The 23,818-nt window shown below is 35.7% G+C and overlaps 1 protein-coding gene across 1 annotated transcript; it reads right to left on the bottom strand.

Annotated features, from left to right (window-relative positions):
• Positions 1-4,997: 4,997 nt before the first annotated feature.
• On the bottom strand, positions 4,998-23,455 carry LOC147386755 (transducin family protein / WD-40 repeat family protein). The gene is made up of 7 exons (XM_086422636.1): positions 23,174-23,455; positions 19,755-20,160; positions 19,466-19,622; positions 18,262-18,306; positions 15,562-15,727; positions 13,301-13,671; positions 4,998-5,656 (listed from the first exon to the last, which is right to left on the bottom strand). Exons 1-7 carry the CDS (start codon positions 23,357-23,359, stop codon positions 5,338-5,340), a joined length of 1,650 nt encoding a protein of 549 aa, XP_086278762.1. The 5' UTR covers positions 23,360-23,455; the 3' UTR covers positions 4,998-5,337.
• Between the last annotated feature and the right edge of the window lie 363 nt (positions 23,456-23,818).

The following is a 23,818-nucleotide window of genomic DNA, read 5'->3' as shown; positions in this document are numbered from 1 at the left end:
AATACTCATTGAACCCTCCCTCTATGTACTCTCCTCCATTATCTGATCTCAAACATTTTAGTTTCAAACATGTTTCTGTCTCAACCATGGCCTTCCACTTCTTAAAATTTTCAAATACATCAGATTTATTTTTCAAAAAATAAACCCATATCTTTCTACTTGAGTCATCAATGAGGTGATGTAGTACCTTGAACCTCCAAGGGATGCGACCAGAGAAGGCCCCCACAAATCAGTGTGTACTAACTCCAATTTTTCAGCCTTTGATATTCTACTAGTTTTCAGAAAACTCATCATTTTCTGCTTTCCTAAAATGCAACTTTCACACATGTCAAAATCAATGGACTTCAATTCTGGTAACTTTATTCTTGACAATAGCATCTCCATCCCTTTCTCACTCATGTGACCAAGCCTACGGTGCCATAGGCTTGTATCAGTACTTGCTTCAGCAACTACAACTATATCTCTTGGACTTGAAGTCATATATAGAGTGTCAGTCTTCTTTCCACAAGTCAATACTCTAGCTCCTTTTGTAATCTTACAAGTACCACCAACAAATAGTATTGCATACCCTTCATCATCAAGTTGTCCAACAAAAGTCAGATTCCTCCTTAAGTCAGGAATATGTCAAACCTTCTCCAGTAACCAAACAGACCCATTAGGCAACAATATCCGGACGTCTCCCATACCACAACATCCAAGGCTAAACCATCAGTCAAATACACCTTATCAAAATCACCTGCAATATAATTCTGTATGATTTCTCGGTGTGGAGTGGTATGAAACGAAGCTCCTAAGTCCAAAACCCAATCATCAAGTGGACTGTCTACTATAAGAAGTAGTGCATCATGTACCTCTTTTGTTACAGTATTAGCAGAATCATCTTCATTCTTCTTCTTAGGACTTTTGCATTGCCTCTTAAAGTGACCTATTTTTCCATAATTTCAGCATTGTACTTGTTGGCCTGATCTAGATTTACTTCTGTTCCTATTAGAATTTCTGGATTTTGATCTGCCCCGATTTGAATTTGTCATTACCTCTACCTCTTGTCTTAAGATTTAGGACAGAACCAGATCCTGAGGTTTCGCTTGCATCTCTTCTACAGATCTCTTCAGTCAGAATTAAATCTCGTATGTCATTGTACTTCAGCTTTTCTTTACCTATAGAATCGTTCACTGCCATCCTCATTGCTTCCCAACTGTTTGGTAAAGAAGCCAAAACGATCAGGGCACAGATCTTATCATCAAAATCAATTTTTACAGACGATAATTGATTTGTGATAGTGTTAAATTCATTCAGATGTTGTGCTACTAATGCGTTCTCTACCATCTTCATATTGAACAGTTTTTTCATCAAATGCACCTTGTTGTTTGCTGACGGCTTTTCATACATACCAGACAAAGCCTTCATCAGATCTACTGTAGTCTTCTCCTTTACAACATTGTGTGCAACAAACCTAGACAGAGTTAACCTGATAACTCCCAATACCTGTCTGTGCCATCGAAATTTCATAGTCTCAGGTTTTTCCCCCAAAATAGGCAAATGCAATTTCTTCCCATAAAGATAATCTTCAATCTGCATCCTCCAATACGGGAAATCTATGCCATCGAACTTTTCTATACCAGACGCCTTTCCTGCTTCATCTGCCATTACTCCCACTCAAACCTAACCCTAGGATCTGATACCAATTGTAAAGAATTCAACCCAAACTTCCTAACCTATGATAAACAAAAATAGAGAAAAACATACGTCAAAAAAAGGAAAGCAATCACATGCACAAGATAGTATTTACTTGGTTCGGCAATTCGCCTACATCCACGGAGTTGCAAGGATTTCACTATTATCGAGAAGAATTACAAAGTGCGGCTCAAGTCCCAAAAACAACAACCAAGACCTTAAAAAACCCTAATCACCAAAAAATAACTTCTATATACTGCGCACAGGATTCACAATGAGTTACAAAACGGGCCCAAGCCTCCACTCCATGGATTAAGCCTCAGAAAACTTTTCATCAAAATACCACGCAACATTATTCTGATCGGGTCGGGTCGTCAACTAGATCAAACATAACTAAGCTCCAGAAAACCCAACAATTGGGAAGTTGAAGATATGGTTGACGATGCAATATGGTATTGAGACTGAGGGAAAGCAAGGCCAACTACAGAGAGAGAGAGAGAAAATCTCCAAGTTATCTCCAAGATCATGTGACAGGTTATGCTTGTGTCACTGAAGAGCGTGAACCTAACTCATATCAGGAGGCATGTGATTCTATGAATGCTAGCCATTGGAGAGTGTTTATGAAGGAAGAGATGGCAGCTTTGCATAAAAATAAAACTTGGGAGTTAGCTCAACTACCTAAGGGGAGAATGGCTATTGGTTGCAAATGGGTCTACAAGCTGAAAAGGGATGCTAATGGGAATATTGAAAGGTATAAGGCCTAGTTAGTAGCCAAAGGATGTGCTCAGAAATCAGGTATTGATTTTAACAAGAAAAATCTGATTTAGAGTTAAATGTTAAAATTACCTTCTTGCATGGTAATCTTAATGAAGAAATTTATATGACTCAACCGGAAGGCTTCGTTGATGAAAATAAGAAAAATCTGATTTGTTGACTAACCAAATCGTTGTTTGATTTTAAACAGGCGCCAAGGTGTTCGTATAAGCAATTTGATTCCTTTATTATGAGATTGGAATTTCATAGATTTGAAATTGGCCATTGTACTTATTATTGTACTGATGATAATGGTGGCTTTATTATCTTATTATTATATGTCGATGACATGTTAGTTGCAGGTACTAGCAAAAGTGATGTTGCAACATTGAAAGCTCAGTTGCCTAGAGAATTTGACAGGAAGGATCTGAGGGCAGTTAATCAGATACTTGGGATGATTGTACTTAGAAATCAAAAGAGCAAGAAGATCTGGATAATTCAAAAGAGTTATGTTGAAAAGATTTTGTGTTGCTTCAATATGCAGAATGCCAAACCAATTAGTATTCCACTTCTTGTTGGTTTAAAGCTGTCTTCTGAACAATGTCGTACAACAGAACAAAGAAAATTGAGATGTCTACAGTGCCATATTCATCTGCAGTAGAGAGCTTAATGTTAGATATGGTATGTACTAGACCCGGTATTGCACTAGCAGTGGGAGTTGTTAGTAGGTATTTGACGAATCCGGGAAGAGAGAATTGGAATACTATGAAGTGGATCCTTCATTACTTGAAGGGTGTTGTTGAAATCTCTATTTGCTATAATGAAAATCAAAATTTAGACTTGGCTGATTTTGTTGATTCAAATTATGCTGGTGATCAAGATTAAAGGAGATCGACCATAGGTTATATTTTCTCTTTAGTTGGTGGTGAAGTTAGTTGGCAATCAAAATTACAATATGTGACATCCTTGTCTACTGTAGAAGTAGAATATATGCCTATTACACATGCGTGTAAAGAAGGTATATGGTTGAAGCGACTGCAAGAAAACTTGGATTCCAAGCAAAAGAAAATAGTCATTGATTGTGATAGTCGGAGTGCATTGCATTTGGTGAGAAATCTTGTTTACCATGCTTGGACTAAGCACGTCGAAGTTCAGTATCATTTTGTTGTGATGTAGTGGAAATGGAAGAATCACTTTGTAGATGATTCACCTGGCGATAATGTAGCCGATATGTTTACTAAGCCTATTCTAAGGGAGAAGTTTTGTATGGTCTAAAACTTCTCTTGAGCTTCTTGTTACTTGACCCTTGGTGACAAGTGGACAGTTATTTAGTGAGAGTGTTTTTCGCATAAAGAAAAAAAGCTAGTCTTCAAGTGGGAGAATGTTGTACGGTGGGAGTTATATTACTCCTATTATAATTAGAACTCTTGTGGAAGTGGTTTTCCTATTATATTAAGATAGTGGTAACCAATTATAATTAGAACTGGGTTTTTTCTTGTGGAAGTGGTTTTCCTATTATATTAGGATAGTGGTAACCAACCACTATCTCATTGGGTTTAGAATTCCATTCCACCTCTATATGAATCCTAGTTGATCTTTAGTTTTTCCCCCTTATAAATTTAGGTATTGGGTTGTACTATGTAATAAGTCAATTCTTGGGTAACCAAATTTTGCGGAGTTAGTGAGAGATTGAGTGTGAGGTATATTACAAACACTTCTGTGCATTATTTTTTTCCTTATCTCAGTGAAGAAGAAGGCTCTGTTGTTCTGCCCCGTGGATGTAGGCAATCTTGTCAAATCACGTAAATCATTGTCTTATGTGATCGCTCTCATTTTCTTTCCTATATTTCTTTATTCTTCAGATCTTCGGCACCGTATTTTTCATAACAGTGGGTCTGGGGGAACTCAACATTCATGATGATTGGGTAAACTCGATTTCAAGATGCCTTTCTGCTTGGTTTTCTGTCTCGATTAACAGGATCAATCAACCCACTAATACTTCGAAATTGTCTGAAGTTTGGGCCATTTTCCTCAAAGTCGGGCTTGGGAATCAATCGGGTCTTTGGGGGTATCGTAATCCCAAGTGGAAGGCCCTTTGGTCATCTACTATTTGGACAAAAATGCAATCGTTGGGATGGAATATTCATGTTTGGTTAAATGAAATATATAAGAATGGAGGATTTCATGATTGGGAAGGAGTTCTTAAAAAATATTTTGACAGAGTGTTCTCCTGTTAGAAGGATAGACTTAGTTCGTATGATAATTGAAGATGCTCCATGGCTTATTTATCATATGGGTAACATTTTAAAACCTTACTGAGTCAGCTACATGTTATATAGGCCTTCTGACCATACTCAAATATCAAATATCTCTCATCCAATAATAACAAAAGAATATATTCCTTTTTACAAATTAAAAATGACAATATCCAAATTCCAATCTTGTTTGAGCTCAATTATAATTACTCATCCCATGCAGAGTTAAAATCAGATTCTGGAAATGCCCTTAAACAAGGAAGGGCAGAGGAATTCACTGCTTAAAACTAAAATAAATATTACTTTTCTATGCAATGAAATTCAAAAGTTTATCAATCCTGCTAAAAAATTAAAATTTTAAAAACAGATGTACGTATTACATGCTCTATTTTCTATCTATTAAATACTTCAGTTACACCAATATAAAAGGGAGTTGGACTTTAAAATTATATAAACCACAGTTACACCTAGAACCAACAAAAAAAACACAATGATATGAACCAACCTCCCTCTCCTCTCCCCCCTTTTTTTGCCTTATTTTTCTATACTTTATCATCTCTTCTACTACAAAAGCTTTGAAACAAGACCTGAAGTTTCTTTGTCTCCTCCCCAATTAAACAAAACGAAGAGCAAACAAGTTTCTTCTCTTCAACTTCTAGAAAATCTTGTGCAACCCAATTTGCAAATCAGAAGATATGGAAATGAGAAGTGGAAGAGAATGAAGCCATACTGCTTTGAAAACTCGCTTCTGGTGAGCTTTCACAGATTGGGAGGGTCTGTGAGAATTATACCGAATATCAAAGATGTGAATCTTTGGGTCTGCTGAGCCAGAAGTGAGGTATAAACCATCAGGAGACCAAGCCTGATTTATCAAAGCTGATTGTGATTCACTGCTTTCTTGCTTCCACCCAAATGCATGGATCTCCGTCTGCCTCAACCTGATATCAAACAGTCGAAGTTGCCTCTCGTGAGCCCTACAGGAAGGAAAATATAATTTTTCATTAAATTCCTTCAAAGTAGGGACGCCATAGTAGAGTTACAAAAAAAGTAGCCACACAGTAATCCCTAGGCTATGTATCACCAAATTTTGAAGAAATTTATATTTGAACTTTGAAAAATGATAAAATAGGTGTTAAAACATTCTCATTGAATCATCTAAGTACAATAAACAACAATATGGAGAGCGGATATGAAGTTCAACAACGTTCTGCCATATATGTGCACAAGTATTGAGAGCACTACAGTTAAAACAAGCGTACTCTCCATGGAAATGGTAAAAAATAATGTTGCATTAACTACATACAATGTACGACACTGTTTTAATAATGAAACTATTATGTACTACATTTATATATTATATTTTCTATTTTTCAAATATGTATGAATAAATTAATTATGTATCTAACTATTAAAACTTGCATTAAAGTGTGCATGCTTATATGAACATACTTAGAATGCTTAGAATGCATCAAAATAAGATGATAAAGATGTCTAAATAATCATAGTTCGTTTATTCTAATTAATGAATATTATGAGTAGAAACTGTGACACTTTCGACCATTCATTGGAGAAATGCTCGAAGAACCTCAACAGCCAATCAGAAAGATATGGGTAAAAATAGAAAGAGATGTTATGGCTGTTCTCTTGGCATATCGGAAAGAGGAAGGAAACACAGACATGGTGGCTGAAGAAAGTGTGCAAAATCTAACAGTCGGATCTATGAAAAAAATAGAGTAGAAATGCTCGACTATTCTGAACGCTTCCCTCTAGTTATTCCCCAGTTAAGGGAGACAATTCTGGAGAAGGAAAGAAATGAGATTAATCCTTATCAAGCTATAAGTTCGGATGAAGTGAACCGGTTTCAAATTAATATGGACGATCCAAATCCTCTTGCAATCCACCAAGTTTTAGATAGCCCTATCCAAACACAAATCCATATCAAGCCTGAGGGTAGATTAAATTTAATAAAAAGTTAAAAAAAATAAAAATAAAAATCTGGGTCCTACTCCTATCTTGGCCCTCTGATTAGCAAAAAATTCAAATCGAGAAGATAAACCTCATTGCTATATATTTGGGGAGTCTTATTCATCTCTTTACTAAAGAGGTTGCAGTCATACTGGGGAATTTTCAGCTCTCAATTTCTATCTTTTTGTCTCTTTTTCTTAATACGTGATTTTGTTTTCCCGTCTTTGGAATCCAATTGGTTCAATAGGGGCATGCCTTGCTCTGAAGATATGTAATCATATTTTATTATCAATTTAATTCACTTCTGTGCTAGTTAAAAAAAATGTACAATAATTTTATTAGTAAACAAAATTATTACACGTAATTTGCAAGTCCTTTCTAATATATATAACTTTTATTATATTTAGAAATTTTACCAATATTTTTTGAATATTTCTTTCAAAATGGAATATTTCAATAGAATTTTACCATTCATCGAAATATTTCCACGGAAATCATGCATTGTTTATACCTAAAATTTGATTATTTCGGTCAAAATTTATCATACACCGAAACATTACATGAAATGAATAGTAATTTCCATCAAAATATTACAAAGAGAAGTTGTCAGTTAAATTTCGTGTAGGATCTTGTAGAAATAGAAATATTTCAATATAGTTCATGGAAATATGTTGAAATTTAGTACTATGGACCCGAGACTAAGACATAATCAAAGGTTGAACCATTCGTAGTCAAAGTTGAGTCAAGGCCAAGTGATACCAAATGAAAACTGAGTCCAACAGGAATAATGAGAGTACAAAACTCAAGCAAAGTCAACAATGAGCATATCAAGTAAGTACGAGCCTAAACGTATTCCAAGTTACCAACAAGGAGAATAAAAAACTCGAGCAAAGTTAAGAATGATTCATATTAAGTAAGTACGCGCCTAAACTTGTCCAGCGTTACCTGATTTTCTTGAACCCAAAAGAAGGTGATACCAAGTTGATTGATGCAAATCAATATCATCCAAGTTTTAAAACTAGGAGTCAAATGTAGAATGTATATGTGTGGGATTTACAAAGCCAATTAATAGACCTGGATTCTATGCCTGTCATCACCTAATCTCATTAAAAGTAGGCTTGCCGATCAAACTAACCACAAGAAAGGTAACTACCTATTACTCTCGAAAATAAGACCTAAGATAGTAATGATAAAATCAGGGACCAAATTCTCCTTCCTCAAAAAACTGAATATTTTTCTCCTTTCACAAATAGCAAATTGAGTCAAAATTCTCTTCCTAGCAATAAGTCAATGATTGCCAAATTTGGAATAAGGAGGTAGACATCAACCATGGAAAAGGTAGGCAATTTGAAAGAGAGTTAAAGGTGATACTAAATAGTGCAATCAAATAAATCATAAACAAGAATCTAGTAGATTCCCCATCACATTTGCATAAACAACAAAAATTCACGTGTAATGCCCTAGCAATGACATGATCAAGAGTCAGAATCTTATCAAGGGCTGCTGACCAAATGGATAACGAAACTTTAAAATGTACTTTATGACCCTATAGCGCGGACCAAAGTTTTTAGATGCTGAAGTGTGAGGCAAGGCACTCGGCTGGCTAATGACTTGAGGCATAAGCCTCGAAGCATAAAGCATAAGCCTCACAAGCATGGTATTTTTAAATAACTAAAAACGATTGAAAATTTATGATAACCACCTTCTATTCCAAAATTTCAAATCCACATAATTGAATTCTAAAATTTAGTGCATTACAATATATAATATATTATTATTATTATTAAATTAATTTGAATAGTTGAAAGATTCTGTCATAAATAACTATTTATATTTATAACAAAAATATAACTAATTATTATTTTTCCAATAACTTCCTCCGTATGATATGATACTACAACAAATTGTTTATAAATCAAATCAATTGTGTCCTTTGCTTATATACCTATTATGTATACAAACTTAATTCTAAGTATTCTCATTATGTTGCATGCTAACATCACAGAAATGAAAGTAAAGAAGAAATTTCTACAATCTTGCTTAATTAGTAAAACAAAGAAGCAACTAAGAAAGAAGAGAATGAGAAAAAGTAGGGATGAAAAAATATATTACTTAAAAAAAAGAGGAAATAGAAAGATTACTGTGAGGCATAAGCCTCACAATGAGGTGTATGCCTTTCTCGGGCCTCTTGGCCTAAGGTGTAAGCCTTAACCAATTTTGTGTTTTCGCCACAGGGCATTCTTAATGAGCCTCATTCCAAGACATGCCTCAAGGCATAAGCCTCACACGCCTCTAAAAACATTGGCGCGGACACCCAAAATAAAGGATATAATGAAAATCTTATTGTACTGTAGAAAAAGTTCACCAAAAACTCTACGTCCCAACTTGTCAACGAAACCCAAAAATCATCTATCAACTGAGAAAGATATCCAGCTATAATAAGGTCAACAATAAGCCCAAGAGATGTCAACCTTGATCTAGAAGTGAAGTTCTTGATGACTAAAAGTTTTTTATGAGATTGCAAAAAGATTAGGAAATTGCTCTTCATGAGGAGAAGAACAATACCCACAATCCTCCCAGTTTGAGTTATGTCAACCTTCCCTACTTTCAAAACTAATAACTTACGAAACTATGAAAGAACCTTATGAATCCCCTTACAAACATTGAAACTAAATGAAGCTCTTATAACCGCACTTTCCCACCCAAATTTATTAGACCACAGTTTTCATTAAATTATCTTTGTCCACAAACTATCAATGTCCTCCTAAACCTCCAAACCACTTTCCAAGCAATACTATGTTTGTCTTATTTGTTGGATCCCTAGCCCTCCAAATTTCTCAAGATAATATATGGCTTCTAGCTAACCGGATAGAATTTTCTCAAGCCATCCTTGTGTCACTCCACAAAAAATCCCTAGATAGCTCATACAATTTTAACTCCACACTTTCAAATGGGGAAAAGAAAATAAATAAATGAGGATGCTAGCCAAGTTGCTCTTGATTATAGTCATTTTCCCTCTTTTGGACAAGAATCTCAACATCTATGATGCTAACCGCCTATCCACTCTTTTGATGACAGGACCCCAAATAGCTTTGCTTTATAGGGAGCCCCTCTAGAGAAAGCCTGAGATAAGACCTCGGCAAGCTTCCCAATTCACACCAAAGGGTCAATGCTAAATACTCCAAGTTGAGAGGATTCTCAATCCCAAACAACTTACTTTTGCTGAGTTCACAGCTAGCCCGAAAACAACCTCAAAACAGAAAAGAAAGACCGTTAAAAACCTAATCTAAGTAAGAGACACCTCCAAGAAAATCAATGTATCATCAACAAACTGCAGGTGCAACACCAATGGAATGAGTTATGAACCAGTCTAAGGATAGTGACGATATGAAGATGTAGATGATATTAAAATATTGAGTTTAGTCCCACATCGGACACAAATTGCCTCGTCTCTCTCGTTATAAGCTCCTGGGCCTCTCCACTCATTGCCAATTGGTTTTGAGTAGGACCCCCAAATTTATCAATAACATAAAAAAGAAAGCTATCAATATCTTCATAGTGACTACCCCTTCTCAAGGAGCTTTGGTGCCAACAAGGCAGGCAAATCTTCCATGAAATCCTTTTTTTTTAAATGAGTACAAAAGTTGTAGTGGCCTTCCTAGAATTATTTGCAAAATTGACATGGAAAATGGACCATGTGAGTTGGTCCTTCCTATACTATAAATTAAGAAAATTACGTTTGATTGAAATAGAAGAAACAGATTAAAGTATCTGTCCCAAATGTCTCATTCATTGTACATATAAATGGATAGCCTATTGATTTATGTAGAATTTGAGGGCATTATAGTAGGGTGATCTCCATATATCTGTTCCTTTCCCTTAATGTAGTGGAAGCTTGGAGTATATCAATCTCAAAAGCAAAAGACAAAAGGTATTTTTTCTGGTTTCAAGGTTAGCAAGACAGACCTAAGGGGTTTGATGATAACACATAATCCTCAGAATTCTTCCATAGAGCATATCACCCACTAGAAATAAATTCATAGATGCTTGGAGATTGCTGGCATATATCAAATTGAGTAAAGCCAAATCTTTGGTGTTTGCATGGTGGAAAACTCAGTGTTAGCCGATTGGATGGACTATAGATTGGCATCCTTCACTCATCTTACAACGATCTCCCATTGGGAGCCCTCATTGATCAAAAAAGATTTAGGGTCTAGTTTGTTGAGTGGAAAAAAGATATTACAAGCAAGTAAGGACCGTCTAACTGCATCGGTTTTCAAATTACCTCAAAATAGCTTATGGGTGAGTTTGGTAGGCATTTGCAATATAAATAAACCTTTTCGAGGTGCCATATGTTTCATTCCAGTTCTTTTTTATATTGTGAGGTTTTGGGAAGATCAATGGATTGGAGATTCTCCATTACATCAAAGTTCCTTTCAATTTATTTTGTCTACATTGGATGATGCAACTATCATCCAGTGTATGGCTGGCGAGGAGCAAGAGGCATCTTGGAATTTATGCTACAGAAGAAACCTAAACAATTGAAAAAATGACATTTTGGCTTTGATTCTCAAGATGATTAACACAACCTACGTAAGTGGTCTCATAAGTAGAAATAAAACAGATGGAAAGTTCATTGTAACGTCCTTCAATAACCACATTTCCTTTTCAAGTCACAAATTATTCCTTGCAAAGATTATTTTAGACCCAACCTTCCTTCTTAGGAGACGTTCTTCATATCCTTTATTATTAGGGGTTTCATGCCCCAACATGTGTGTGACATAGAGAGGAGCAGAGGAAATTGTGGACCACCTCTTCATCCACTGCCCATTCTCCAGAAATATTTGGTCCTTTTTTTTTCCATGTGTGAAGACAAGGCTATATATTTGGTCCTCTTTCCCAAAAAGCTTCAGTGTGTACTAGGCTATGCTGCATAATTTAATGACATTATTCGACAGCAAGCTAACCCAGAGCTTTCCCCTAGAGGGGAGAAACTTTATGGCACCTAGCATCTTTGTGATCCTTCAGTCCTTATGCATAAAAAAAACAGCCATATGTTTCACTAGTAGAGGTTTCAGGGAATCGACACTATTAAGGGTCAAATTCCTCTTCTATCAGCATATCTTCATTCTTGGAGCTCTGTGAGTACCTCTCTCCTGTGCAATTTTTTTTGTTTTCTTTCATCTAATAAGTTTTTTCCTACAAACAAAAAGAAAAATCCAAAATAGAAGATTTTGAAGTCTTCACTGAATTCTCAATGGGACATGAAGGTAACCTAATAGATGGTACATCAAGTTTATTTAACCGATTGAATTGTGAGTTGCGGCGAAGAGCAACATTCAACAACTTGAATATTTTATAGATGAATCTGATATCTAACAGAGGGTGCCCTATCTTCTGTATTTGTCTTGTAGAAACTAATAATGGTAGAAACAAACCAATAGCATGATTGGACAAAGTATGTACCAGTTAAGAAATTAAAACATGATTTTTATACACCATGAGGTGAAGGAAAGGTCCTACCCTTTTGGGCCAGTTGTGGGCAAGGAAGGATTTGAACCCCTAACAGTGGCTCTTAGTTATGAAAGTAGCCAAGTTTAAAATATGTAAATGGGTGGCGTTCGGGGGACATCTACAAGTGACAGCTATTTTTTTACATCTCTCAAATGCCATCCATTTTCCAAGATCCAACGGCATCTGGAGGTGTTGTAGAAAATACTGAAAAAATGGAAAACATCCGAGTGGTTGTGTAAAAATAGTTGTCAGTTTTAGATGTCCCTATATATATATATATATATATATATATATGACACTACTATGGGACTCAACTACAATGGAGTGGGGCCTGCACTACCCACTTTATTCCCTTTCCTGTTCACCCCATTCAACTTTATTGTTTTCACCCCCCCCCCCCCCCTTTCAATAATATCCCTCCAATTTTACTTTCCTTCCTCTTTTATCTACGTTTTCATAATTAATATGTATAGGGAAAGTAGTCAGACTATTTGCTTAAAGATTATGTTAATAATTTATTCAGTTAGGATATATATACAATGCCACAATTTTGTGGGGGCTAAATGTCTGACTCCAGCTATAGTGGAGTAGGGCCCACACTAGTGACACTACCCACTTTATTGCATTTCCTCTTCACCCCCTTGAACTTTATTGTCTTTGCTCCCCGCCCCCCCCCCCCCCCTCTCTCTTTTTCAATAATATCCCTCCAATTTTACTTTATTTTCGCTTTTAGCCCCTTTTTCAATAATACCCTTCTAACTTTACTATCTTTCCTCTTTTACCCCTTTAATCCACTTTATTGTCTTTCCTCTTCTCCCCCTCACTTAAAAATACCTCTCTCTCTATCTCAGACTCTGCTTAGCATCTTCAACTTTATTATTTTTCCTTTTTTACCCCTTTAACCTCGAAGAGGATGCCAGGCACGGCGAACTCTAGTATATATATATATATGGCACTGACAGTATAAATTATGTTACAGTAGAAGACCAAAGGATGGGTCATGGAGATTGCATTCTAACTTTCAATGCAAACCCCCCCCCCCCCCCCCTCCCCCCTCCCCCCAAATAAATAAATAAAACAAAAAAGGAATGTATATGATGAGAAGGTTCATATTGTAAATTTTAGAAGCTGTAACTCACCCTGTTTGCACCATGAATAGATTGAAGTCAGATGGATTAGGCAGAACGCTCATGCATTTGCTTTCTATTTGATGCCTGAAATCAACTCTCCCAGCCAGTAAATCAAATCCAATAATTCTCTTGTCTGCTCCAGCGGACAATATAATCTGCTTTTGCTGCAATCCAGCAGCCCCCATAACAGCAGAAGAATGTAGGTTCCTGTGCAACGCCTTAGATTTCCATGATCTCTCTTCTTCTTTTTCAGTCCAAAGTACCACAGCATGATCACTCCCAGCAGTCGCAAAACATAAATCAACCCATGGCATGAAAATTATACTGTTGATAATGCCCTTGAGATGAGGCTTCTCTTCTAAGTAAGTTACTCGTTTTCCCTGTTGATACAGAAATAAATAAAATCAGAGTAAATATTGTTTTTAATCAGAGTAATTATTATCTATTACTTATCACTAAAAAGATTATTATCCACTAAAAATAATTGATCGTTGAATGTTTCGGTTAATGAAAAAATTGATACTTTAGTATCGGCAGATAAATTCAATACATCCTGATAAATTCCAATACACACCCGATACATACCGAAACATTTAATGTTCTGTGTCTGTCTTTGCCAATACTGATATGTATCAGCTGATACATTCCGATATTTTAAACCATGATTGCTAGTAACTTGACTTTACCCAGATAGGGCCAGCTAAAGTAGTATCAAAACGTCAAATTTAACAAGCATAAAACATTTCTAAATATTAGCAAAAGCTAATGATCATGCCACAAAATAAATAATTCCTCTGTTTAGAAAATGAACCTACGCCTTCTGTCATACAAACATCTAGGGTGATTTCGAACAAAATCACTTTAAAAGGTGCTAGGAAGTCATAGCAGAAAACCCGTCATTGCTTGATCCACATTTTGCTATCAATAAACATGAACAATATTGTGGATCTCTTTGGAAGTATTTAAGAACCAATTAATTTAATTTTAAGCTCGTGAAGTTGGGAAAGATTAGGTAAAATCATTTCGGTCTTTAAATATAGAAAGCCAAATTTACTTCCAAAGAAAATCAATGGCTCCATCATGGCTTGCGCCTTGGGCTTTGAATTCCAAGTTGCTAAGACAAGGATATTATTGGGCTTAGACCCATAGCTCAGTTAGTTTAGCAACTTTGAGATCATGGGTTCAAGTCCAGCTTAACCATCAAAAAAATTAAAATAAAAAATAAAAAGATATAACTCACTGTTTCTTAAAATAAAAAAACACACACATGGATATGAGTATCCCATCCCAAATGCTGCTACATGCCTTCGAACATGTGAAATTTATTGAACTCTCCAGTATTTGAAAAGCTTTACACACAATCCTGGGGCCCACATGGAGACCGGTCAAGGGGTGATTTTTGGTGAGGATGATCCATTCACCAAGGAGAATATTCTCAACAAATATCAACCCATTTCAACATTCTATCTGTATGAAAAGTGGATTACAAGTTGAAAATTTTAATGGATGGTCCATTTTACACTTAACTTGAACTTCAGATACGATAGGGCAGAACTTTCCTACAGTGTCATTTTTTGAGAGTTCATCACCATGTTGAGGAAGCCTTTCTCACCATAACTCAACACGTAACTTATCATCACATGGGATTTACAACGATATGCAAACGAGCTACGTTAGACAGTTTTGGTTACAAGACTTTTGATATGGATATGTGGAACCCACACAGATAAGAGTTGTGGGCCAAATTTTACCAATAATAGATATCAACCTCAAAAAACAGCCCTCAACTCATGCTAATGTGGGCCTGTTGACTAAGGCAAAACCAAGTAAAAGAATGCAGATGGATGTATTTCCAGTAAATCAATTGAAAACAAGTCCGACTAGCCTTACAAAGGGTCCTTACGCTCACCTTGTAGCATCCAAAAACATGATCCGATGCTTCATGGTTGTAGAGGACAAAATTCTATGAACTTTGAAAAATAAAAATAATCCAAAAACCATTATTTTTCACCATTGAATTTCAATTTTAAGTTTCAGAGTTATGTGGAAGTTTGGTAGGCGTCCATTTTCAAAACCTTGGATCAAGCTCAAAAGAAGGAAAAAAAAAATTGAAATTTTTGTTTGGGTCTAAATTTTTTTATGAAATTTAGAGGGCGGTGGTGTTGGATTGCTGATGTGGTAATCCATTTGAGCAAAACGACCTTAGTAAGGCCTATAATCTTACTTTGTTAGTAAGGAAAGTGTTTCGCATTGAAAATAGGAGTCCTTACCCGTTGTGTTGAATTCAGATTTAAGATTGAGACCTGAGATTCCCCACTATCAGCACTATACACAGAAAATAAACTATCTCCAAGTGGGTGCCAGGCCATATCTTCAGGCCACCTCCTATGCTTTTGAGATTCACAATCTGTAGTACTAAGTAAAGAGGCACTTGATCTGTGGTTTCAAGAGCACAAAGAATTGATTCAATATATGTGGAATTATAAATTGAAATAGTGAAAGAATCACAAAACAGAAGCTGTACACAATCATAGTTACACTATGGACACCAATATTCATTTAACATATTTGTTATTATCCTCATTATAATATAAAATAAGAAAGCTTCTATTGGCACCACAACTTTTACTCATTCCACCCCAATTAAGAATAAAGCAAATAAGTGAAGGGTTGAGAATAAGTAAAATTTGGAGTGGTAATAGTAGCTCTCGTTTTTTTTCCGCAAGTTTTCCATTTTTTGGATTTAGGATTTTATATGAGCCTAAACATAATTGCAAAAAATTACTGCAATTGTTTGAACAAGTGTCTATAATGTTTTATAAGGTTGAGATTATAATTTGAGCCAAACCTTTGTAATGTTTCAAGAGTGTGTTTTAATCTTTAATTGGGTGTAATACGTAAAAGTTAGGGTGCTAATAGTAGCTCTCTAACATAATTATCATTCCCAATTATTTAAATTAATGTCAAGTCTGTGAATCGTATTTTTATAGGGTTTGCTAATCCGAGACTCTGCATTCATGTCAAACTACAACACCCAAGCCCATATCCAAGCAACATAGTTTCACAAGAATTAGGAGCGAAATCCAAGTGAACATCAGCAAATGATGTTTGTTTGGGAGACCACTCTCTAGTCTTGTATTTGTGCAGTCTTCTCTAATAATTTCCCCACTCAGCAAAGAGGACAACATGACTAAATAAATAAAGATCCCTAAATGTTTATTTGAGAATCTATTTCCTAGTCTTCTTTTTTTCTCGATAAGTTGAAGATTTCATTAAAAAAGAGGTCGAGGTGACAAACCAAAGAAACAATAAGAAAAAAAACCACAAAAAAGCCACAAGGGCTCTATAGCAATGTTACTATTCTCTTGTCATATACTCTTGCAGTATTCTCTAATAATTTTCACACTCAACAAAGAAGGAAACCTAAATAAAACAAATAAATAAATAAGCATCTCCAGATAACCATCCAAACTCATGGGGAACCCTAGGGGTACATTAGAAAGTAAGATTTTTTTTGGTAAGTAAGAAACTAAGATTTTTAAGATAGGTAGGACCAAGATAGAATATATGTAGAGAAACTTTAGTCAGGACACTTCCAGGGATGAAGCACTACTTACACTTGACAGACAACAAATATCCCAAAGAGGACACTATCAATTTGGTTCAATTATACATAAAAATGGGGAACTTTGCGATAATGTGACCTATAAAACTAGTATTGGGCAAATATGTGGATGAGCACTTCTGGAGACCTATGTGATTGATGTGTACCAATTTAAATTTATAACATAGCAATAAGACTAGCCATAAATGTTGAACTGTCAAGAAACATGTTCGTAGAATGACCACAGCACGGATAAGGATGTTGAGAGAGATGAGTGGTAAGACTACGAAAGACAATTAGAAATCAGAATATTCGAGAAAATTTAGTACTAGCCCCAATAATAGCACCAGAGAGAGCAATTGGAGTAGGTTGAGGGACTCAAAAGCACTAATGAGACCAAAAACAAAATGGATGGAGGTAATAAGAAAAGATTAAAGAAACATTCCTTTACTAAAGAAATTGTTCATGATAGAGTTAAATGGTGAAATAGGATTCATATTCTTTTTTCTATTTTTATGGATTCAAGCCCTTTAAAAGGACATAGCAAAGACACATAAACACACAGCTTCTTGCATCAGCTGTCTGGACCACTAAACTCAGCAATCTTATTATATTACCACTAGAAGGTGGCATGTGCAAACGCACATGTGTATGAAGAGCTTATTTGTAAATTAAAATATTAATTAAAGGGTGGTTTTGAAGATAACGAAGTAAAAAGGATACTTTGGTAATTTTGAAAACTAACCAACGTGGTTTAGAGATGTGTTATTGCTATTTTCTAGGAGTTCGAGCAAAATGACCCTAATTATATTAAGTTTAATTGCTAAGGTAGGGGCATTTTTGGAATTCAAATTTTGGTGTCAAACCACTTCCACTCCACCTTCCCTCGTTATAATCGTTAAGATATATAAGATTAAAAGAAAGAAAAATAATGCTACATCAGCTCAGCAAATCAAAGGAGAAATTGCTTTAGTCACTGGAATTCAATAGCTCTAGAAGCAGGGACTAAAAACCACAAAACTGATATCATTACCCAAATTTAAAAAACCAATGAGTCATTTTCAAAGGGCTTCCTTTCTGAGATATTAAGAGTTTATTTAAAAAACCTAGTTGACAAGTGCATCAATCGCTTTACTCACAATCCACAAGGTCATGCCTTTCACTAGATGTTCCTTGCAATTAGGTTAAAACTACAAGTTCAACTATTTAGTATAGATGCATTATTTAAATTTTAATTCTAACTACACTTTTGTATGTCAAAAGTAATCAAAAAATATTTCAAGGAAAGTTGGTTATGCCGATAGGGTACTAGTATTTTAAGTAGAAGATCATTGGGAAAAAGGATTTTAAAAAAAAAGAGTAGTACCCTTTGCCCTGAACTTCCCATAAGTTGACGATCCCGTCCAAAGCACTGCAAAACATTAGGATGCACTGGAACGAATCAGATCCACAGAGAGTTGGATGGGTTAAGTCATCATTAGTGACATGATAATTTCCTTTGAATTTTATAATCAAAAACAAACTATGGTGAACAACAAATAAACAATGTAATTGATTAGAAAAAAGTAAACAATATGATGACAGATGTGTAAGAAGAAATTGTTAATCCTGGAATTCAAGGGATTTATACCAAAAGTATGCTTATTTTAATCCATAAGTTATCTTAATTTTAGATACTATAATTAAATATGAAACAACAAGCAAAGAATAAATATATGGATATATGAATCCACTAAATCCTTAACAATTAATAGAACTATTAAAGACAACAGATTGTTCATCAAAGAGCTCATGAAAGAACTAGACATTTTCAGATAAAAATGAAATAGTTGATTAATAAATCATCATCATCAAAGCCTTGTCCCAATGATTTGGAGTTGGTTGAATGAATCTTGTTCCTTCAGTCAATTATGTCCAAAGTCACATCTTTTTTCTTGAATGTGTTTATATTTGCTTTCACTACCTCAATCCATGTTCTTTCAAGTCATCCTCTCGCTATTTCAGAACCTTCAATTCTCCAATTCCTTCTAGTTGTGACAATAATCGACCTTCATTGAACGTGCGTAAACCATCTCAATCAACTCTTTTATAGTCTATTAGAGTTACTCCTACATTTTCAAGAATGTTGGTTCAATTCGAATTTTATCTTTCTTAGTTTCTCCACCAATCCATCTCAACATCCTGATCTCCAATAGGCTCAATCTATTAACATGATGCTTTTTGACGGCCCAACATTCAACTCCATTAAGTATAGCTAGTCTTATTGACATCTAATTAAATTTTCTCCTTAATTTGATTTTATATGAATCAGTCTCATAGCATCCTACATTGCGTTTGGATAGAGCTCCTTGATGACTTCTGCTCCTACAGGGAGCTTCCTACTCTTGCGTGGATAGGTGTATCCACACAGGGCCCTAGCGTCTAGGAATGAATGCCACATACTCCATTAGTTTTAGTTTTTCCATTAATAGGATATATGATATCAGTTAAGTACGGAAAAGAAAAGTGGAATTTTACTTATTTTTAGTTTTTCTTTTCCGTCCATTTACTTTGCCAACAAATCAAACTACCTTGTGACAAAGAGTTTCTCGTTAGATGGACATAGAGCAAGACTTCTCAATTTTCTCTTGTGTTGACTAGAGATGTGAACACCAGGTTGACACCGAACTAGGATAGGCGAAGAGGAGCTTCGAATCAATGGAATCAATTCCTTATGCTCTTTTTGTTCTGCAACACACAAAAACATTACGAGTGCATCAAATCTCATATAAAATATAATGTTATATGAATATATTAGAAAAACAAAAAAACACTAAGACACAAAAGAAAGTTGACACCAAGTTAGAGAGAGAGTAGTACCCAACTTCCTTTTTCGCACTTTAGCTTGCAATTCAACACCTTCCATCTCAGTAGAGAGTTTACAAGGTGACTCCGAATTTGTTTTCCCAACACCATTAGGTTGAGTTGGAAATGATGCACTTACTCGACTCCCAGAACCAACCGAAGCTTTTGAATTGGGCGCTGCCAATTTTATAGGTTGTGCTATTTTGGGATTCACGGAAGGAATAAGAAGTTGGGGTCTAGAATGGGCTTGAGTATGAGAATGGTCGTCGCTACAATTAATAGGGCTTGACGATCTACGCTCCACTTTCACATCTTTACTACTATCTCTTAGAAGTTTTTTAGATCCCGTTGAGTTGCCTCGAGATCGATGACGAGCCAGTTTAGATTGCGAATCATTTAACCTCCTTTCTGCTTGTTCAAGCTGCAGATTTTTTTCCAATGAGATAATTAGTTTACAATAGCAAAGATATAAGCAAGACTAAGTTACAAGAAGTGAGGAAAACTGTGCACGTTCAATGAACAAGCAACAATGCATGTGTCGTCTTGCTTGAAAGCAATTATCAGAATTCAGCACAATTTGTGATTAATTATTCTATTCAATAGAACATCTGGAGTGTTAACGTTCAAAAAAAAAATTGAATATTTGGGTGTCAAAGTAAATGTGCCAGAACCCACAATTGTTTCATTTGATGTTTAGATTATGTGAGTTGCAGTGTGAGTTGCAGTGAAGTTTATGGTGAATTTACATGACTTAGCAAAGTGGCTTGCATGATTTATTCTTTTTTGGCTTACTTAAAAGTGGCTTGTGCGATTGATTCTATTGGTTCCGTCAAACATTGAAACAAGAAAACCGATTCACACCAAACGAGACCAAAATACAAAGGTTCCAAATTTTATTTTTAAGTTGCAGTGCCAAAAAAAATTTCTTTTAATGTATATCACTTCTTTATAAAAGAGATGCTCCAAATTATGCAACTCCCTTTCAATGGTAATGTGGTTGATCACTACTTGACCAATCTATGTAGTGCATCAAATCCCTAAATTTCCATGACAAAACTTAACCACCCTTTTTCTTTTTCTTTTTTTTTTTTTTTTTTTTTTTTGGCTAAGTAAAGAGAAATTTCATTAAGAAAAAGCTGGTTGAGATAACCAGAAAGAATTATAAGCAAAAATAAAAAACAACACCAGCCAATAGAACTAGTCAACAACCATTGTTAAAATAAGATCCTCAAAGAAGATCCCCCCTGCTTCTCTAAACACTTTACACCAAAAGAAAAGTAAATACAAAATTGACTTGATTAAATCCTCCAAGGAGCTCTCCTTCCCCTCCAAGACTCTACAATTCCGCACCTTCTGAATCCCCCAAGTGATAGCAAATGGTGTAAGGCTCCAGAGCACCCATTTGAACTTTGTGAAGTACCCCCACTGACTCCATGATTCAAATGCATGCCTAACCAAAAGTGGCATACAACCCTCCACCCCAAATAACTAAAAAATATGTGACCAGATTTACTTTCACAATATCACAGTGAAACAATAAGTGATTAGCTGATTCCCACTTTATCAGCCCACATAACCCTATCCTCCTCAATTGATCCCCTGTCAAAATCCTACCCCAAACTGCATACCAGATGAAAAAGGCTACCTTAGACGGTTCATTGGGACCCCAAACAGCCACGTGAGGGAACAAAGATCTCCCTGAACGAGTCAGCCCATGAAAGATGTTGCTAACTGAAAACATACCATTCCTACACCCATCCTCTACCATCCTCGCCCCCCATCAACCCAAGCTAACAAAGAAGTCACCATCAGAATCTCCTAATCATTAAGGCCCCTTCGAAGACCGAGAACCACTCACCACTAGTATGGCTCAAGCACTCAAATATGGAGGAATTCTTCTTCCTTGAGATGGAGAATAAAGCTAAAAACAGATCCCTCAAATGAGTATCCCCGCACTCCTCCCAAAATCTAACTATACCACCCCCCTGTCCCCTAAAACTTAACCACTCTTTCAAGTTACATTGAGTGATCTCAATCACCTACTTTTTATTGGTACAATCACCATTATCCAACCTCACTCTAGTCGATCACAATAAGATTTTGCATATTTAAGAATCAAGAGTTCGGGAGGGCTTATGTACACAGAGCAAATATACTTTCAGCTAAGCAAATGTAACAAGCATCAAAAAAAAAAATCATCCATGCACAACGTAAACAAATTTAGGCCTGATCCCTGGTGTAAAAGCATAATGAAAAAGATTGAAAAGCAGCCCAAAACATAATATGAACCCAAGCAATAAACCAAAACTACCAAGGCACATGTGGCATGGTTTTAAACCCGGAATTTTGTCTCATCTCACCCCCTGCCACTACCGAATTGAATCACACAAGTCATCTCGTCTCAGACGAGATAAACCATTTAATTTGGTTTATAATTATTTATTAACATATTTTATTCAAATAATTATAATTCTTTTTTTTTTCAAATAACATAGATTAGAGAAGATGTTCAATCACAAAATCATATTTCTATTTAGAGAATATAAATAGTTAAAATCATTAAAAAAATATATTTTATATCAAAAATACGAAACCTGGTTGACTTGGCCAAGTTTTCATGAACTCGGAAAATTCGAATTGTAAATTTTGCTTGATCATGAACAAATAAAGAGATGACTCTTGGCCAGTCATCTAGGATTTTCTATTTCCAGTAGGGGGGCTACCTTAAACACCGATTACCTTCCAAAAATAATAATAACAACAACAATAACAAGCTCATATCTCTTTGGAGTCGTAACACATCACCATACTCTGCAACCAACGTCCTCAATGGCCTACATTCTATGGTGGCTTTCAATCCAGTACCCTTCTTTTTGGGCCTAGGGGCAGAGCCAGGATTTTACCCATATGGAGGCAACTACGAGTGGAAAAAATATATATGGGATTTTTGTGGGGGCATCTAAGAGTGGGTAAACTTTTGTGAGGACAATAGCGGCGGATTTTTTTTTATATGATGTTGTCACGATAGGTTATAAATCCTTATGCACTTGGAAAACTCTTGTGGGGGCAAGTGCCCCTATTGCCTCCACTGTAAATCCGCCCCTGTCCGACTTTGTGGCCGCTTTCTCTCTAGTACCACCCAACCCCCCACGCCCGTGCGGGCGGAAGATAGGGAAAGTCACTACTCCCGAGTTTTAAACCCGATACAAATCCAAACCAATACAATAAAAAATAAAAAAAACTTAGGTGACGGTGCGGAAAGTTAAGCTCACATCTCTTTAGGATTGTAACGCAACAATATATGACATCTATGGATATTTTAAGGGCCTTAAAGGGTTCAGATAATAATACAATACAAATGGCAATCGATGTATTAAATACCAATTATATCAATAATAATTAATAATCATACAAATGTAGAAGAAAAGTACAACCTGAGAATTGTAATAGATTAATCTCTGCTTGAGATTCTCTACTTCTTTTGTTCTGTGTTCGATGAGAGCCACCAACGCTTCTTCTTGCTCGTTGTCGTCTTCTTCTCCATTCTCTTCCGCCTCCACTTTTGGCTTCTTTAGAATATTGTTCATTTCAATTTGAGAATTCGATTTGCCACTTTGCATCGATGTTTCAGATTCTCTGGAATTCCATTTCTATTTGTATGATCTCCACCTTTCGCTAAGTGGGTCGGGTACAGATCGGTTTACGCCGATTTGGTACAAGTCATTGGAACGGATCGAATCTGGAACCAATTCAATTCAATGTAAGCCAATCCGATGAGAACCGGATGGATCCGGTCTTTATAAACTATGGTTATCTTAGAGTTTGGAGAGGTATTATTGAAAAAAATAATAATAATAAATAGATGAGAAGAAGAAAGATAATGAAATTGGATGGGGTATTACTCAAAAAGGGGAAGAAAAGGAATAGCAAAGTATAATGTAGAAAATGTATTCTTGAAAAGGGGAAAAGAGAAGATAATAAAATTGAAAATTATCCTTGAAATACATTTAAGATTGAATTTGAACCCCTCTCTTGGGGAATAGCCATCTAGTTTTATGATATAGATACATATATTAGAG

This window comes from Akebia trifoliata, chromosome 14, assembly GCF_017979445.1.
Source record: "Akebia trifoliata isolate Shusen 1 chromosome 14, ASM1797944v1, whole genome shotgun sequence".
NCBI lineage: Eukaryota > Viridiplantae > Streptophyta > Magnoliopsida > Ranunculales > Lardizabalaceae > Akebia > Akebia trifoliata.
This window is presented reverse-complemented; position numbering and strand designations above follow the sequence as displayed.

What these genes read in the sequence shown, in the direction of transcription:
- LOC147386755 (XM_086422636.1), bottom strand. Translation starts at nt 23,359, where the DNA reads ATGCAAAGTGGCAAATCGAATTCTCAAATTGAAATGAACAATATTCTA. An exon ending in TAATCTATTACAATTCTCAG is followed by an intron (nt 20,161 to 23,173) that starts GTTGTACTTTTC and finishes AAAAATCTGCAG; the next exon opens with CTTGAACAAGCAGAAAGGAG. An exon ending in ATCTGAATTCAACACAACGG is followed by an intron (nt 13,672 to 15,561) that starts GTAAGGACTCCT and finishes CTGTATCAACAG; the next exon opens with GGAAAACGAGTAACTTACTT.